The 18,601-nt window shown below is 42.7% G+C and overlaps 5 protein-coding genes across 6 annotated transcripts; 2 read left to right on the plus strand and 3 right to left on the minus strand.

Moving 5' to 3' along the window:
• Positions 1–60: 60 nt before the first annotated feature.
• Positions 61–1,030, minus strand: SYF2 (pre-mRNA-splicing factor syf2; the record flags this gene model as incomplete). Its single annotated transcript, XM_058501007.1, has 2 exons — positions 61–108; positions 158–1,030. 2 exons carry the CDS (start codon positions 1,028–1,030, stop codon positions 61–63), a joined length of 921 nt encoding a protein of 306 aa, XP_058362324.1.
• Positions 1,031–1,149: 119 nt separating this feature from the next.
• Positions 1,150–6,974, minus strand: ONS95_007500 (uncharacterized protein). Of its 2 annotated transcripts, none has more exons than XM_058501009.1 (3): positions 6,560–6,974; positions 5,531–6,488; positions 1,150–5,442 (listed from the first exon to the last, which is right to left on the minus strand). In XM_058501009.1, exons 2-3 carry the CDS (start codon positions 5,806–5,808, stop codon positions 3,699–3,701), a joined length of 2,022 nt encoding a protein of 673 aa, XP_058362325.1. In that variant the 5' UTR covers positions 5,809–6,488; positions 6,560–6,974; the 3' UTR covers positions 1,150–3,698. The 2 variants fall into 2 exon arrangements, with proteins under 2 accessions (XP_058362325.1, XP_058362326.1); XM_058501010.1 differs by having other exon boundaries at positions 5,531–6,091; positions 6,159–6,974.
• Positions 1,275–2,954, plus strand: ONS95_007499 (uncharacterized protein; the record flags this gene model as incomplete). Its single annotated transcript, XM_058501008.1, has 1 exon — positions 1,275–2,954. One exon carries the CDS (start codon positions 1,275–1,277, stop codon positions 2,952–2,954), a length of 1,680 nt encoding a protein of 559 aa, XP_058362327.1.
• Positions 6,975–7,768: 794 nt separating the features above from the next.
• On the minus strand, positions 7,769–11,317 carry ONS95_007501 (uncharacterized protein). Its single transcript, XM_058501011.1, has 2 exons — positions 9,281–11,317; positions 7,769–9,222 (listed from the first exon to the last, which is right to left on the minus strand). Exon 1 carries the CDS (start codon positions 10,936–10,938, stop codon positions 9,535–9,537), a length of 1,404 nt encoding a protein of 467 aa, XP_058362328.1. The 5' UTR covers positions 10,939–11,317; the 3' UTR covers positions 7,769–9,222; positions 9,281–9,534.
• A 181-nt stretch (positions 11,318–11,498) lies between these two features.
• Positions 11,499–13,773, plus strand: ONS95_007502 (uncharacterized protein). Its single transcript, XM_058501012.1, has 4 exons — positions 11,499–12,347; positions 12,399–12,485; positions 12,537–12,756; positions 12,810–13,773. The coding sequence occupies exons 1-4, from the start codon at positions 11,825–11,827 to the stop codon at positions 13,258–13,260; spliced, it is 1,281 nt and encodes a 426-aa protein (XP_058362329.1). The 5' UTR covers positions 11,499–11,824; the 3' UTR covers positions 13,261–13,773.
• The last annotated feature ends 4,828 nt before the right edge of the window (positions 13,774–18,601 follow it).

Here is an 18,601-nt window from a genome sequence, read left to right on the forward strand (position 1 = left end):
GTACTATATTTGGTGTACAGACCCAGCTCTATGGTATCACGCCACCCAATCGACGACAATTTATATCATTGTTCCACGCTCAAAACTGTCCCTAATTTCTGCGGTGTACTAGAAGAAGTTAGTACGAGATACATCCATAGTTGAAAGAAAAACATACCTTGTTGTAAAACCTGTTCAACTTTTGGTTGAACTGCTTATTCTTGTCGTTGATATACGTGACATCACCCTCATCACCATTTGCACCCATCCTCTCTCTCCTCTTCTTCAACCTTGCTTCTTCAGCTTCCGTCAAGTCTTTCACTAGCCTGTCCACAGCATCCTTTGGCGGTTTATGTTCGACAAACCCAGTAGAATCTGCAGTTGAATAGAATGTGCCATCCTTATCCACAGCAACTAGCTCGCCGTCCTCCGTCTCTACAATCTCCAAACCACCACTCGCAGCAGCTTTCTCTATTGCTTCATTCTTCTGCTTTTCGTAGTAGTCCATATCCACTTTCAGATCTCGTATCTGTCGTTTGTAGACTTTCCTGCTGTCCTGTCGGTAATCCTGGAATGCCTGGTCGTCTCTATGTGCATCCTTCTTCTTGATGCGCTTATCCCACCGTTCACTCTCTTCGATCGTCCAATCCCAGGCTCTCTTCCGCTCAAAATCACCCCCTGAAATCTCTGTATCTGCCTTCAGTAGGTTGTGAGAAGCTATCGCAGACTTCCGGTTCAGAGATGTAAGAAGGTTCGGATCGGTGGCTAGGCGTTGCGATTCTAGTGTTGCTTCCTTCAAGTTCTTCTGTGCTCCAGTTTTGGCGCGTGCTTGCAGGGCCTTGAATCTTTCCATGCGCTCCTTTGCCTTTGCCGCCGCATCAGATGTTGACGTGGAAGGGCCTGCCTGTGATTCCTCTACAACTGGTGTGTCTTGAACAGGCGCCGATACTTCTTCCGATGCCGTGCTGGTCTCGAGAGCTTTCGAGGAGGAAGGGGCCTCGTCCACAGCTTCGGCTGTCGCTCTAGTCTTGCGTTTCTTTGCTGGAGGCATTTTATGTCTGTATTGGTGGGTGAGTTGCTGTGCGTGGGGAAATGGTGCGATGATAGAAGTACCTAGGTAGGGCCCTGGGTTTTGACGGAAACTCGTTTTGGTGACGCCAAACCTTAATTTCCTAGCACATCTGCTGACTAAGATTTCAATATCAGAAGCTGGGGACGCGGAAACTCGATCCAAATTGTCAACAAGCACGCATCATACCCAGCATGCATCATCAATCACGATAAAATTATACCAGATGAGGGGCAAGCAATCAATATGTCTCTTCTGCAAACATGCGGCCCATGTGCGAAGTCGAATCAATTTTCCCAAGCGACTTGCTTCAGTCCCCAGCGCTGAGCCATATGTCCTTCCCCGGTTAGTCATAGATCTGGATGCGGCAGACAGCACGTTCGTTCGAAAGGTGGATAATGCACCGGTACCAGAGGATTCTCGAGAGAAACCACGCCGGCGTCGAGACTCTTTCGAGGAGGAAAAAGTGGTGAAGCGGACTTCACGACCAAAGGCGCCTCTCCGACCACTCAAGGTCCAGCCCATAGATCTATGGGCATATGGTCTGCTAGGAGTTACCGACTTTACTGAGCATCCTAACAGTCAAAATTTACGGCACATCGTCTCCAATAGAGCAATATTTTCCGTGGACAGCGCAGATACTGTCGTCAAAGAGATCTTGAGCGCCTTTTACATTGATCCGTCGACGAATCTTCAACGAGCTGGGTACTACGAGACGAAAGAGCCAGCTATTGCCTATCAGATCCGGAAGGTTAATTCTTTTCCCAAGTTACGCCGCATCATCTCGTTTTTATCCTCCACCACGGCCGGGTGCCGCTTTCTCGCTGCGAACGGAGTATTCATCCTAGCTGCCATCAGAGAGGCTAGAAAGGCCCAGAATTGGACACAATCTGCGGAAAGGGTCCCAACAGTGGCAGTATTAGACCTATTCAACAATCTGCAAATAAATCTGGAGTCGAAGGGTTTATTGCTGGGACCAGAACTGTGCAATGCCGCCCTCTATTATGCTTCGAAATCTTACAACATCGCTGCTGTGAAGAAATACCTGGAGCTTTTACGAACAAACAACTATGCGCCTGATTGGAGGGCTCGAAAGGCCCTTCTGTCAATCATTTCGGGTCTAATTAATGCTGAGAACGCCTTGAGTGGAGAGCAGAGCAGGAGAGAGACAATGGAGCTCATCACAGGCTGGCCAGGCGGCCTTGCCCCTAAAGGAGGGGAGCTCAGGTCAACTTCCTTCGCGTATTTATCATATCTCAACACCAAAGCAGACATCGTTCACACCATGTACCCCGCCTACATTCTTGGGCTCGGAGAGTTGGGTTTATCTGGACAAATTTATGCCGAATTCATGGCCGAAGATCCAAGACGAATGGACCATGTACTCCTAGGCGACGAGCACTTGCGATTTCGTGCTCAGATGTTTGCAATTGCACTTCTACTCGCCAAAGATGAGCAGCTTGCCCTTCAAGTCCTTGAATCGGTTCCTGCTAGCCACAAGGATGCCACTTGCCGCGAGGATAAGAACACGCTGCGAACCTGGCGCCCGAACAGTAGTCCAATAACCTCCAAACAATTCACCCCTACTCCGAAAAGCAGCAATGTGTGGCTGCTGACCCTTCTCCGCGATCACTACAGTTTCCACCTCTGCAGGCCAACACCACAGCTGAAGGAGCATCTCGCGAGGACTTTAGTTCAGCTGCCACATGACCCGCATGTTGTGCTAATGACACTTAAAAGTCTTCTCTTGCTGAATCTGGATCTCCCGCGTCTTCCGATAGGCTCTGCAAAAGATGCCAGAAAGTACATTACTTGGGCTGAAGTGGACGGAGAGGAAGGCATACAACTTTTTGCTGGCGAGAAATCGTACCGTGTCGAGGGAGATTCGGGAGCTCCAACATTCTGAGGCCGAGGCGCTTAGATTTCATCTGCTCAAGTTCAGTGAGCAGTTCTGTAATATATTTGTGGTGATACAATAAGATACCCTATAAGCTCGAGCCTTCTTCCACATGTCTTGTTCATTCCTCATTTTCGATGTCTGGTTATATTCTGTTGCGTTGTGCTTTTGGAGTTGTGCTTAAAGTGAGGGGGACTGAGCTCTTTATCAAGTCACATAAGCAGTCTCACTTGACCAAATCTATGTTACATCATGATGTATTCAATAAAAGCACTGAGACAGCTTGCTTCCACAGTCGACGAGCGCCCAGACCTAGACTCGGACAATGCTGTCATCGAAGTTGTACACGTTATCTCGGCTGAAATACATTCGACCGACAATTCAAGGACTGAAGGATTTCACATCAACCTTTACATCTCGCAGTAACCATTTTCATTTGCTCCTGCGCCGGCAATTGAAGACCGCGGGTGGCTCGCCAAAGACAGCTCATCAAGAAAAGTCAATCGGCTATATGAGACATAAATCCCGGACGACTTTTCTGCAAGATGTGAAGATGGTTGCTTTGTCACGCCGTTGTTGGCATGACCACCATTACGTCTGTTGACATGTGTAAGGGAGGAAACATTTGAATCTGCTCGACCGATTGTATGTGTCTCCGCACGCAAGAAGTAGTTCCTCCAAGCATGAGAGCATTCAATTATCCAAAGTCCATTTTCATATGCTATTAACATTTGAATAATATGTCTCATGTCATCATAAATACTTGTCACCGATCCTAGGCCTTTCCACCTTCTCGCTGCTAAAACAGCAATGGCCCGGGGTCCCATCTTCTGCTTCATGCCTAACCGCCCCCCACATAACCCGTCTCTTCTCAGCGCCCTCATCCTTCTCCCTATGACAGGCCGCAGAAATTGCCAGACTATTATTCCCCACCAATACACTGCCATCCGTTAACTTCCTAAACCCATTCAAGATTACCACGATTACCATGGTGACGCCGAAGAGTAGAGCGATGAGGATGGAGAGCGGGTTGTACCCGACATTCATGTACGAGATTGGCTCAGGTTCGCCGCGCGTGTTGAGGATTTCCGTACGAGACACGAAGAGCGATTGCGAGACTAGCCAATGCAGGACGGCGCTTGCTACGGCGAGAGGGAGGGCATAAGTCCAGGGTAGAGAGAGCCAGTATGTGGATCTTTGCTCGCCTCTGGGGTCTGTGGTTCTCAGTGCTTTCCTGTGGACTGTGAAGCGACTCCATTCATCGGCTGAGACCATAGACGTATAGATGGTGTTATAGGCGAAATATAAACAGGAAACAATGACTTGCGGCAAGTTAGCAACAGCGACCATAGCTATCAGGATTCTGTTCGAGTCGAAGTCCGCGGCTGTCAGGTAGGTTGTGCCATCCGAGAACATATTGAGCGTAGCGTATTCGCTGTAGGTCCCAAATCCTACATCGTACGGAGATGTGTATTCTCCCGAAGCATAGCCTAGAAACGAGGCATTGCCATAGGTTAAGAGTTTGCCGGTGATCGAGATAGCGAGGATACAGAAGAAGAGCGTAACGAGCCAACGTATCCAGGACGGTGCTTGCCACCAGCGAAGTTTGTATGGGTGGTAAGGCGCCGCTACTCCACTGCTACCCACCTTGAACTGTCGTGCTTGGCCGCGGGAGAGAAATGGTCGGTTGATCGTCACTGGATCAGGAATCTCGAGGAACGAGGATATGGCGTCGCCGATCGTAGCAAGAACTGTGTCGACGTGTGTGGTGAGGATATATACGATACAAACAACCTTCGTCACGTTTGCGAGAAGAACTGCGAGCATGATTACCAGACTGTATTGCAGCTGGCACATACCTGTGAGGTGGGTTGGCTCAGCGAGGCAATAGTCGATAGGCCACTCTTCGCCGAGTACAAACTTCCAATTCTCTTCCTTGGTGCCCTTGAGACGAGCCAGACTCCAAGAGTCTGCTGATTTCTTTGCCATCTGCTTGTAGTTGCATTTATTATTGTTAGCAGCAAGGTAACTTGGGTCGCAGATCCAGCGGTTGCCTGTGAAGGTCGAGACGAATTGCTCGTATTTGAAGGACATGAGGACTGTGTTATTCGTGGTCGCGGGTTTCTCCTTCGTCACAGCCAGTAGGTTTGCGTAGCCTTTCATCAGCGCACTTCCAGGTCCATAGGCAGTGATGCAAGCTGCATTGTCGAGCCTCGTGAGTGAACCATCAATTGCATTTGCTTGTAATGCTTGTGAAATGTTGCACATGTCGTTTGACCACCAATAGTTATCAGAAATGGTCTGATTCCAGTAGTTCAGTCTTGTGGAATTTAAAGGTTTGATCTGGTTGTAATCTGTGGTTGATGTGGGCTTCCGACCGAATCCTACTGTGGCGTTTTGATTACAGTCTACTGTAGCATTGGTTAAGAAGTCGGGTGTGACCACATAAACATTGTAATCAAGACGTTGGGTCGTGGTGAATACTGCTGAGTTCCATCTTGGCAAGTGTTAGATGTATTCTGCCAGAACAAAACGCCGAACAAATTGGAAATAGCAAGGAGTATGAAGTGTAGATTCATACTTACAAGAAATGCAACGGCAAAGTTGAGACGACCAGTAATGTAAATAAGATTTTCTTCTTCCAGCCGTGCAAATTCCTGAAACTCGGTAATCCGACGTCCATATATTTCCCCATTGCATGTGCCACGTCAACTTCACTCCGCGTTGGAGAACTCAGACATTGCATCGTGTAGTTGCTGGCCCCTAGTAATAGAGTTCCCATTACGTTAATCGCAACATGTATCCAAGAATCAGCCTTGTGTACCGTACCACATTCTCCAGTATATAGAGTTCCAAGCTTCATCCCACTCTTAGATGTCGCTCCTGCCCATATCGTGAAGATCAAATTGATTAAAAGCACAGTTCCAGCACTCGTAGCTCCGAGAAACACCCCCCCTCGCCAACCACTATATTTGACTGGCTTCCTAGAAGGATCGATCGCGCGTTCGTAGGAGATGTGAGAGGCATAATTGCCCGATCGGAGGAAGAAGCGCAAGAATCTGTGGAAGCCATTCTTCACTGCTGGCCGGGATTTGCTCGTGAAAGTTCCAGATATAGTCGACCGATCTGGTATTCGTCTAATGTTTCTGTAAAATGTCAATTCGAATCCTCGCTTCTGTTAGGTCTTCGCAGATAGTGCTAGCGGTGTCGTACTCCTTGAATGTCCCTGCCCGCTTTCCATCACCGATTTCTGGATCTTTGTCCCACCCAGACGAATATCCTGGAGGACATTGGGGACCTCTTTGTGACCCAATGTCCGAAGAATTGACGTCTCGAAGCTGGAATCCCTCGTACGAATCGTCATTTCGCATTGATTCTGGTACGCTGGGTGACCTTGGAATGTACACATAATCATCTAACAAGTGAAGCTGATCTTGAGCGTCTCTCCTCCACATATTTTATGTTCGGAATCGCAATAGCACTCATTCAATGCAAGACCCATTCGCAAGTAACACAGCAGTTCCAGTAGCGGCCGTGAGAAGACTTTACAGGTGTTAAGAACGATCAAATGACACCGCAAGAAGCAGTTGCAGTGAATCCTTAAATAAGCTTACAGAGGAGAGACCGTGGCTATGTAGAGAGGCGCACACGCGAGTTGGATTCTTTCCGCGGATCGAAGCTCTAATCAAAGGTTCTTGGCGCTCAACTGATGAAACGAGAGGGCTCATTCCTTCATTGAGACCGGGAAAGAATGAAGGAAGACATCCTGACAGAAAGCGCCGCGGTGGAGGCTGGAGGCAGCAAACCCACTGAAGGAGCTCTGTGGCAGACATGATCGTCGGTGCTGTGCCGCTCAATAGGCTTAAATTGGGCATATCTTGGCTGGTCATTGACGTAAATAGATCGCTGCGGTTTCAAGAAGGGACTCTAAGAGTATTAATTCATCGTTCCGAAAATGAGGATATAAATCTTGGAAAAGTCGGAGTTGATGTCCAGGCGCGGTTTACGTTCGGTCATTTTCGAGTGTCCAATGCCGTTGTGTCGTGGCTTTCACTGCCCGTGTGGTCCACCAAACAGCCAATGCGTGAGCGATCTTGGCAACGACGACCCCATCTCAGGTCAGCAAGGTGTCTTGCCAAGTTATTATCGATATCGCGAACATATCACTCCACAAATATGATTGATGAAGTCGGACATTGAGACGGGATTTTTTATACTTATCTTGATTACTCAGCTATGTATTCAGGCAAGATCCTGCTTTGTGCCGAGTTGTTGACGGGCACAAAACAGTGTCCTAAGGTGTCTCCCCGGCCTCTCAATGGATCTTTCCAAATGTTTGGGATCCAAGCTCTGTACATATAGAGCTCCAGTTTACATGCTCAGAACACGTTAATTCAATCTTCTCTTGTGTCTGCGATCTGAAAGCCCAGCTAGTCTCTCATTTCCACTCGAGCCTACCTCGAACAGAGGTGGACCACAAGGACACAACTGATAACAAAACTTGGAAGCGTCAAATGAAGCTGGAAATTCTCTACTAAGCAAGCTTGAACCAAAAGGTGCATTTATTCTGCCGTTGAAACATTGCCGATAGCTAGCCGAGACTGTTTACTTTGGCTCGGTAAATCGGGCAGGTCAACATTGGCCAAAAATCTGTCAAGCAGTGGCACCGATTGTCATTCATTTCAATCCCGTTCGAATTTTGTTGACTATGAGACACTTTCATCTGTTGTCAATACAATTTAAACATGTCGATTGATCGCATCTATGGTCAAATGAGGCGCACCATAAGCTGCTGCAGCGAGAAGTTCCGCTGCAGTCCTCCACTCGTGGTAGCCTGATCACAATTCTTCATAATCACTTCAGTGGCCTTCTCATCAAGTCTGGTACTCAGAATGGACGTTGTTCTACACTGGATCTGTACACACTCTAGCCCCGAGTGTGGTGATTGCCAGATGTTGCACCTTGTTGCCGCATTTATCATAGTGTCAATCACTTCTTGAGCCTGTTTTAGCCACAATATGAGAACAAATTTGATTCAGATTCGTCGAATATGAGTGGTAACTGGTAGCATATGATAGCATAAGGTCGAAGGAGCCAGAGTGATGAGCCCGGGAGGACTCATCTGATACGGCGAACATCGCTTTCGCTTAATGGCACTTAGCAAATTCATGAAAGTCATGTCATCCAAAGTTCACGTTGTGCAAACTTCACTGCGAGATGTACGGAAGGAACTTTCTAGCTTTCGATCTGCTCTCTGCTGGTCCCGAAAACGAGGAACGCTGACGTGCAGCAGGTCTCGCGATTAGCGTACAGGGGGTCCTGTCGCGTCCTGTACAGACGCCACGCCACGCACGTCGAACCAAAATCTTGTCGCTCATGAGGCATCACATCCTGCAGCGCTTCATCGTGTTAACATGCGCCTGATATGCATGCGGGTGGATTCAGGTTGACGCACGACTTTCACGGGCTAGGCTGATGGAATATGCCCCGCACCCAAAGCACAGGACATATCTACAAACAGCTTTCTGCATGTTATCGAGTTCTGCAACTTCCTTTCAGGGATGGAATTGGGTATCAACGAGTGTTGTTGTCCAAATTTATTTATATGTTCTGCATGGCAGATTGTGGATTGGCTACACGTGGCACGACTCCCGAGGAACAGACAGTTGCCTACCACCGAAGTCGGTATAATCGGGGGTAAAGTCCGTTCCAACATCTCTTTTGCCGAGTTCAGCCCAATGATAGAAGAATTTATCGTGGATTGGTTCGCAAGAGCAACCTCTCCGACAGTGGCGTGAGGTCGAAGTCTGATGATCAGTTTTGCTGACAGGTGTGGTGGGACGACGCACGAAGTTTGAGCTTTAGGCTGATCTTCCCAAAGGAATACGGAAATTGTTGCTCTTACGGCTCGGACCGCAAAACTGGTCAAACTGATACATTCTCGATCGATGTAACTTCTGACTAGTCATCTCGCTTAACTTTGGCTCTGCAATCAGCGATTCATCTTGGTGTCGATTACGCCCGAGTACTTAAAGAAGTAGCTCCTAAGCATCACCGGGGAGATGTTGGCTGCCACATCGTGCCTTGTGGTGGCGCACGATTGCGACCTTTCTATCGGAACCGATGTCTTAAAAGCCCGGGGTCTGTCCAGATGATCATGCATGTTGGACGGCACGCATGTGGGGGGCATGCATTCTGCATATTCGTGCTGATAGGGGTGGCAGGCCACAGTCCCAATCATCTGTCACCATGCGGGCATATACCTCGCTGCTTTATTCTGGACTTTTCATTAACTGGATTTAAGAATTGACTTCAGCCTTGAGTGGCAGTCTTACCATCTTTCTGAACCTTCAGGTCGCGATAACGGCCTTCCTTCCAGTGCTCCTCACTATGAGGTCATTACTCATGACTGCTTCCTTCTTATCCGTCAGTTCATTTGCTTCCAAGAAAACCTAATATTAAGCGGGGCTGTGTTGACTGGGACGAAAATGTTCATAGATGCCTTTGAACGTCGAGCGACGGTCAACATGAATGACCGCTACCAATTGACAGCTACTTCTTCCATGAGAAGCTTCGGTGATCTGAGCTTCTAATTGTGTTGGTGAATATCGAGGTGTTTTCTCTCATCATATCGCTCCATCTCTGAATTCGCCTGTGATTGTGGAGGGGAAGGTGGGATTAGTGGCCCAGAGCACAAGGAGCGAGAGTCAGTTGTTGGCTCGTAAACCCTCCTCTCTCGTTCCGCATCTTGTTCGCGTAAGTTGACTGCATCAAAAGTCATGGACCTTTCTGATGGTTGGCCTGTCCCATACTCCTGGTTATTTTCATTCTGCTTTGGTGGTTTTGTGATGGTCTTGTATTGTGCCTCGGTTCGTATCTGTTGTATGCTGCTCGCGAAACTGGACTTCTCGTGACCGAATCGAACATTTGCAGCTCCGTCTAGCTCCCAGTAAGCTATGACAAGTTGTGACCAGTTCGAAGGTGCGGGTTTGTGCTCTGCTGCCAGTTGAGTTTTCACAATACTATACAGTGATGTCGCCTCCAGGTGAGATTCAAGTATATTGCCCTCCAGCCACTTGTTGATTCTGTCTCTTTTCGACTTGAAGTTAAGGACTAGATGAGGGTACAGTTCAAGGCTCGAATAGCTTCTCTCGGGAAGTGGTTGCGGCGGTCCTTGTATGTTATCTTCTGGCAAGCCATCCAAGGACCCATTGATGTCACCAACGTCAGAACCAGTTGAGTCATCTCCTATTTCTGCTGTAATACCTTCCAGACCTGGTAGTATGATGTCCCGGGCCCTTAACTCTGCATCGTGAGGAGACGATTCGTCGACTAGAGGCTGTAGCAGAAGACTCGATGTCGAGGCGACGGATCCTGATATTCGATGCGGAATAATCATTCGACCTATGTTTGGAGTGCTTTCGTCCTTGTCTTCCTTGCTTGTCCCAGTCAAGGAGCCATATTGACTTGTGACATCGCTTGAAGCAGCCGATGGGTAGGTATGAGCAACTGAAAATTCGCGATTAAACTCGTTGTATAGCCGTTCTTCGGCTTGCCGTAGTATATAGATTTGACCCTCCCAGCATTGTTCTGCCTCAGTTCCCTCTTGTTCAAGAGGACCTAAATCGTCCCTGGCACTTTGACATGAAAGAGCAAGTCTTTGTAACTCTTCAAATCCCGCTAGATTTCCACTTGCCGAGAGTTTTTGGATTTCACCCATAAACTTTCCATCCCAGATCCAAACTTCTTGCCGTTTGAAGGCCGCCTCACGCCTCTTTTGGCGAGCTTCAATTCGAGCACTGGTGGCTTCCCGCTGTAAACTTGAAATTTTTTGCAGCGCATGCATCAAGTCGGCGAAGCGAAGTCCATCCATTTCTCCCACCGACGTTTCTTTTCTCAAGTCGTGTCCGTTTTTTGTAACAGATGATCCTCGCCTCATTCCATCATGGTTGTCGTTCTCGTACCTCTTCGTGTTCGAAAGCATGGATCCCATCCCCAGTGGGAGGGTCTTTGCTTTAAAATTCCGGAGATCTGCTGTAAGGTTCGAACAAGTCGATCTAAGCTGTGTCCCTGTCTGATGTCAGTTTATCCGACATATTAGGTCTCGTTCGACTAGGTAGCTTCTCGCTACCTTGAGAGAATAGAGAATCACAGATCTTATGGATGGTCAGCTACGGAGAGCTTCAAACCTGATCGGAAGACTTCCCTTTTTGGTTCGGATTGTGGAGGGTTGTTAACAGCATTCATGGGTTTGTCGACGGTTGTTGGTTCCTGAGAATTGGAAATGTAAGGCATATCACGACCTGCCAATGCAACAATAATTTACTTTTCACCACGGAGAGATTCTTGATTCAGCCGTGCGACCTAGAAACGGAACGAGACGGTTGTCAGCGGGACGCGTGGGGTGGTAATAAATCTGGCCTAATCGTCGAGCGAAGCAAGCCGAGCGCTTCCTACCAGTAAAAGCAGCAAGGTATTCAGCCAACAACATGTCTCGAGAACTAGGATTATTATTTGCCAACGTACCCAACCTGAAATGGATACCACCATTGGTAATTATGGACCACCATTTTACCACGTCTGCAACCATTACAGCCCGAGAAAATGGCCGCTGTGGTGCAAGTGGAACCTCAAAGCAAAATCATGTCAAGTCCACCAATCGAACAAATGGCAACAGGATGCTGCAGAAGATCTCTAAGTGAACAAATTAATCAAAGGAAACTTGCTCTGCTGGCTAATGAACTTCTGGGGCTGCGGCTCCAAGAGATATGGGTTGTTTCTACAATAGGAAACGGGCATAAAAGCACTATGAGTCCGCAGAAGGGGTGAAAACGCATACTTGCTGGTCATGGTATTCATACATCATTTCAGCGCCTAAAATGGCTTCTTACAATGCGCCCAGTAGTTCCACTGACAAATCATCATCTTGGTCAGATTGGACTTGGGATCAACGTGGTTTCTGGGTGTCTAGTCGATATGGCCCATCTGGGACGGTGGAGTATGATTACAAGTTCTCCGAAACACCACAAACTTCCAAGCAAGATCAAGCAACGCCTCGAACTGCAGATACAGATTACATCAAGCATCCAGAAAATTTGAATTTCTCCTACGAAAGCTTTGATGCAGGCAGTTACGCTACACCAGAAGATCAAGTCCAGGCTAGATACACGACCAATTTCAGTAGCTCCATTCAATCCCAGAGCGCCTCAAGCTATCGGCACACACCTTCATCTTATGCCAAAGATGATAACGAATATGCTACTTCATCAGTCAGGCAAGAGTGGAGTGCGAGTGGCGGATCTAACACAGCAAGCCAACCAAGCCAAAATTATGGCACAGCAGATCTTCCTACTCGACTGACGGGATTGAACATCAACAAGACAACTCCTTTTCAGCAACAAAGTACACCAACTCTATGTATTTGTCCAGAAATTTGATACTGATAGGTATTAGGCTACGCTTTGCCAGGGAACTATCAACCAAACACTGGGAAGTCAACAAGTAGAGCTGCCAGCTTCACCGGTGGGGAACTTGATGAAAGTGAGAGTCCAAAATTCAGCCTCCTTCGGCCCCTTGCTGACAGGATATAAGGATACAAAGTTGTAGATACCCGGAATCAAAAGAAGTTTTGGCAAGTTGGACGGGTATTTATGGTTTTGTGGACCGAGCCAGCCGGCATACAATGTACTTGGAGGGAAAAGGGGAATCAGTACGGATCTCAGTTGAGTACAACGTACTTAAATGGGACTGCCTACACCGAGATACGGCGTTTTGTTGTGATTGGAGAGGGTTACGGCAACAGCATATGCTCGTAAGTGTAAATGCATAGTGAATGTCAATTTATTCTCTAACATCTGACTGCAGACCCATCCATACTTATTCTGGCCAAGCAACTCTGAAGGGGAATTTGCCCGACGCGAAACAGCATGCTATAATACACACAAGCAAGAGGGCTCCCGAAGAGCATTCACTGCAAGCGGAAGATGGAACAATTATCAAGGAGAATCTGCCCAAGGAGCCCATCAGGGTCAATTCTGAACAGATGGGAGAAGAAGGAGACCTTGGTGTGTTGTCAAGAGTCAACTATGCCAAGATATATACAGTCGAGCATTACGTTCGAGTGTTGAACATCGGAAAAGTACACCCGATGTCGATGCCTAGTCTTGAGAAAAACTGCATGTTCACGAGACGTGTCGATGAGCCACCCCAACCGCCTAGGGGTCAATCTTTGTCTTCGAAGAAAGATGCCACCAAGAAGAAGTCGTCAACGAAGCCCAGCTCAAGCAGAAAACATAGCAGCAAGCACGATGACTAGGATATCCACATCTCCGACTCTTCCAAGACCAGAACACCCAGCCAGTTCCTGACTCGACCTCGGCCGACCCTTCAATGCTTCTCCCACCACCCACTCAATAGTCCAGATAATTGGATCTCTGCCCTGCAGTGCTATCCTGTTCAGATTGTTCTTTCATGTTCTATCAAGAAAAATTCTCGAATGGATTTTAGCTTTCTTCTCATTCGAATCGCTTGATACTTGTTTCGGTTCATTTTGCGGGAATTATACGTTGTCTGGTCACCGACATACTACTAGGTTTGGAAGGAGGCAGCCTTAGGTTAGGGAGAACAAAACTCCTACTGGAAGCTTCGACTTCTTTACGACCACTGGCACAAGTCGCTATTGACATTCTTGCCATTAGGCCACTCTACCACTACATACTTAACCAAAAGTCTTCAAACAATTACCCATATGAATACACGAGCAAATGAAACTCGCCTGCAAAATGTATTTTGTCTTGCTGTTTTAATAATCTACCTGCTATTGTCCCCACCACCCAAATTTCAGTCTAAGAACTCCACAAAATTGCTAAATTACCAAGTTGTGTCTTGCTAAACCCATGTAGGCTTAACCTTCCAAAGTTGACTGCCTACCCAGATGTCCATCGCCCAACAGCATCGTTTCATGGCTTCATACCAACTTCAAATGTCTGACTTGATTGCCTAGACTTCGCCAGAGCATTATTCTCATTTGCTTCGATTGCCTTAAATATTAACAGGTCATTGGAACGGACTTCTGCTTTCAGTTCGCTTAATGATGAATCCTCGACCTCCAAGTTGTTGGCGCAGTGTAAACCTCACACTTAGCTGCCAGAGGGGTCTCAGGGGCTGAATTATATAATATTAGTACGTCTAAAGAGAGAAAGGAGAAAGAGAGCGTAGGGCTCTCCTAATATAGGTAACTAAGCTAGTGCACATAACTTATAATATCCCTTCTCCCTATAAGTGTTCTCTCTAAGAACGAAAGTACTTTTTTTAAAAAGAAAGAAAAGAAAGAAATAATATAATAATACTTTATTTACTAAGTTAACTATCCTAATACTTCTTAATCCTAACTATCTTACTATCTAGTACTAACCTTAGCTTACTATCTAGTACTATTTCCGCCTTACTATCTAGCGTTTATATTAACTTATTCCTATCCTCCTTATCCTCTATTCTATCCTTTATTCTATCTTTTATTCTAGTCTATCTTAGGTACTTAGGCTTCAGGGTTTATAGCCTCTTACTAGAAAGTGACTAAATCTTAGAACTTCTTAAGTATCTAGCTTTATATAATAATATTCTTAGAAGAGTAAATAAATTAGTAGTCTAACTTAATAGAGGAAGGTAGTATAAACTTAAAGCTAAAGATTTACTTATTATCTTTAGTAATAATATCGAAACTAAGGGCTAAGATACTACCTGAGATATTAAAGATTCTAGTAGTAACTAGGCTTTCTAAGAGGACTATAACTATAGGGTAGAGGTAGTAGATATAATTAAGTTCTAAGTAAATAATAGTATAAGCTATATTATTAAAAGGAAGAAGAAGGGAAGCCTCTAGAACTAAGTAAGTATTAGAGAAAATAATAAAGTCGTCTTTATCTTTAGAAAGTAAAGTAGCGTAAGTAGTAGGCTAGTTCTAGCGGAGCGAAGTAACTAAAAACTAAGTATTAAAGGAAGAGTATTACTTAGTGATTTCCTGGAGTTTAAGAAGGAACTAATCCTTAGGAGAAGCGCTATTAAAAGAGAAATTAGTATACTTACGGAAAACTAATACACTTATACTATAAATATCGGAGATTATACGAGCTATTATATCCTTTTTAGTCTCGATCTTAAGTGCCTTATAGAGCTTAGGGTAACGCTTTATATATAGCTCGCGTTTAGTAGCTAAATTAGTATCGGAGATAATATTAGTACTAAATATATTAGTAATAGTTAGTATAGTAGAATAAGTCTTAGGATTATACTTAGTACTATATTTATAGTATACTAAGTACTTAGGATATTACTTAGTCTAATAGATACCGGAATTATAATAAAGAGAGTACTTTAACTTAAGGTAGTTCTTATACTTATATTTAGTACTTATATAGTAACCGCACTAAGGGAAAGGGCAGGTGTTAGTTATATAACTAGTATCCTTATAATACTTATAAACCTTATATCTCTTTATAATATAACCCTCTAGTCTATACTTTTAGCACACGAGAATAGCTTAACCCTTCTTATAGAAGGTCTTTAGCTGAGAGTATTTAGCGTTAAAGTATCTAAGAGCGTAATAATTAGAGTAGATAGATCCTATCTAGGTGTAGTTATCCTTTATATAACCTAGATAGTAGTACTTAAAGTAGATTCTACTCTCCTTTATAAGAATAGAAGTAATCTACTTATATCCTTAGAAGAAAAGGAAATACTAAGTATTTATCTTAGTATAGTTAACTTTTAATATAAAGGTTATATCCTTTACTCTATTAGTTTAAAGACTAATAAATTCTTCTATAATAAGATAGAGATAGCTATATTTCTAACGTATAAATGTAACGAGATTATCCTAAGGGGTACTAGTAAAGTTAGTAATTATATCCGAAAGCTGGATTATAATAGAGAAGGAAGTATTAGTTCCTTAATAAATATTATAAGTTAAGATAAAGATCTTATAAGTTAGATCCGGAAGAAGGACTCTATTCTTAAGCTAGTTTATAATACTAAGGTAAGGAAATAGAATCTAAACTATAAAGTTCTTCTTATTTAGATATTAATCTTAATAGTTAGTGAAAAAGGCGTAGAAATAGTTAAGGAAACCTAAGAGCTATTATTATTAGCTAATATTAACTATAGATAGAGATCTATGTAGCTTTAAAAGCTTACTTTTTTCATATAGAGCTATAACTATATTAGAATTAATATTAAACTTATACTAAAAGAAAGTATATATAAGCTTAGTCTTAAGTATAGTTTTTCCCTTATTACTATCTACTATAGTAGAGTTATAGTAGTAGTTAGAGAGTATCTTTACTAAGTTTATATTAAATATACAGAACTAGATATTAAGGAATATTCTACTAATACTAAGATCGTAAAGTTAAGTAAAAAAGGAGTATCTTAGAAAGTTTACCTAAGGAGTAAAGATATCTTTTATAATAAAAGATTAAAAGTAAGGCAACTTCTACTCTTAGTCTCCAGATAAGATACTTAGTGAAAAGGACTTAGCGTAAGTACTTATTAAAGCAGGGAAAAACTAATATAGAGATTAGTAATCTTTATCCTTAATAAGGAAGACCGGATTATAAGCTTATATTATAAATAAACAGAGAGATATACCGCAAGTAGTAAACAGAATATTAGCACTTACTAAAGTTTTATCACGAAAGAGATTTAAGAGTTTAGTAATCTTAGCGTTCTTAATACTATTGTTAAGAGGATTCTTAGTATACTTCTTTAAGAGATTAATTAGAGCGTTCTAAGTATCTTATAGATTAGTCTTAATAAAGTCGACTATAGCTTAGAATAAAGATAAGAAACAGAGCTTAAGATTAAGTCTTAAGTTACTACGCTTCTTTTAATTATTATTAGCGCGTCTGAGATTATTAATAAGCTCTTAAACTATGAACTTAGAAGTAACTTCTATACTTATAAAATTATAATATAACTTAGGATTATACTTAGTTAAGAAGAGGTTAGACTCTATAGTCTAAGTACTAACGCGAATAATCTTAATTAGCTTAGTAATTAGATCGGAGGCGGATTTATAATAAGAATAGAAATAGTCTACGACTTTGTTATACGACTTTGTTAATAAAGGAATTACTATCTATAATAAAGAGGATCTAAGCTAGCTTCTCTCTAAGGGCTTAAGTAAAAGCTACTATAAGATATTTAATAATTATGGTTTTTCCTATAGTAGGTATACTAAAGATAAGATAAATACTATAAGCGAAAGACTTAGGGTCTATTATAATCTTATAGTAATAATCCTTTTAATAAGGTCTAAGGCTAGAACTAAACTTCTCTTAGTTAAGAGAGTAGAAGTTACAGAGGATAACTTCTTAGTAAGGTAGGCTCTAATCGCCTCTAGTAGAGAATTCTGCTATATAAGCTAATAAGCTAGTTATAGTAGCTCTTAGGGAATAATCTAATTTAATAAAATTATTTAGGCCGTGAACTAAGTTATTAAAAGTTAAGTTACTAACCTTTATTAAGATAAAGATATTATAAAGGTTAAGATCCTTATCCTTTAAAATATCTCTTATACGCTTAAAATTATTAATATAAGTCTTAATAAAAAGAATAACTGTACTAACTATAGAGGCGTTATCTCTATTAATACTAGTATATAGATTATTAATTAGATAGTAGAGAGTAAAAGTAGGATATATAGTAGGGTTTAACTCAGAGGAAGGTAAGGCGATAATATACTAATAGGAATAGGAGATAATAGTATTCTCTATCTAAGTCTCTAGGATATAATTATTCTTATCCTTATTTATTTTATAAAATATAATAAAGTCTCTATAATTGTTAATACTATTATTATTATTTATAAGGAGAGGGCCTCTATGAACAGCGATGATACTATCTATAGGTAAAGAGTAGTCTAGAATAGTAAAGGGGAGGGTAAAAGTATATAAGTTACCTTCCTTAGGATAAGCTATAAGGTACTTATCCTACTTAATATAAGTAATAATAATCTTAGGAAGCTTATTATCTAGAGGATAAGTTTTCACGTAAGAGAAGAGTACTAGAAGGAAAGCAGCTTTAAAGATATAAGAACTAATACTATTAGCCTTTATATAAGATAGAATATACTTATTATTTAAAGTATAGATTAAAGGAATAAGAAAGTTCTCCTAAGAGCTTAGAATCCGAATATTCTTAATTCTATATTATAAAAGAGAAGGTTTAGTGTTAAGAGGATAGATATTTCCTTAATAAAGCTTATAAAAGTAAGAGGACTCCTTTATCTAAGTATATATAAGAGTACCGGACTTCTCTCTCTTAATCTTAGATATAAATTTAGCTATTATTAACTTTAGATCCTTATTAATAATAAGATTAAACTAGAAAGGTCCGCTATTAACTCTATATTTAGTAATATCTCTAATTAGAGTTTCTAAAGATACCTAATTCTTTTCATTAGTTAAAAGAGAAATAGTTATATCTCCTTAAAAGATAATTAACTTAGTAAAGAGGGAAACATAGATCTTATTAGCTATATTAGTACCTTTAGGAATAATAAAGCACTTAGGAATAAGCTTATTAAACTTATACTTAGTAATCTCCTAGGTGTAGATAATAAAGTTAATATAGAAGAACTTATAGTTATATAGATTATT

This window comes from Cadophora gregata (assembly GCF_030347475.1).
Source record: "Cadophora gregata isolate MNR1 chromosome Unknown scaffold_2, whole genome shotgun sequence".
In the NCBI taxonomy this organism is placed as follows: domain Eukaryota; kingdom Fungi; phylum Ascomycota; class Leotiomycetes; order Helotiales; family Ploettnerulaceae; genus Cadophora; species Cadophora gregata.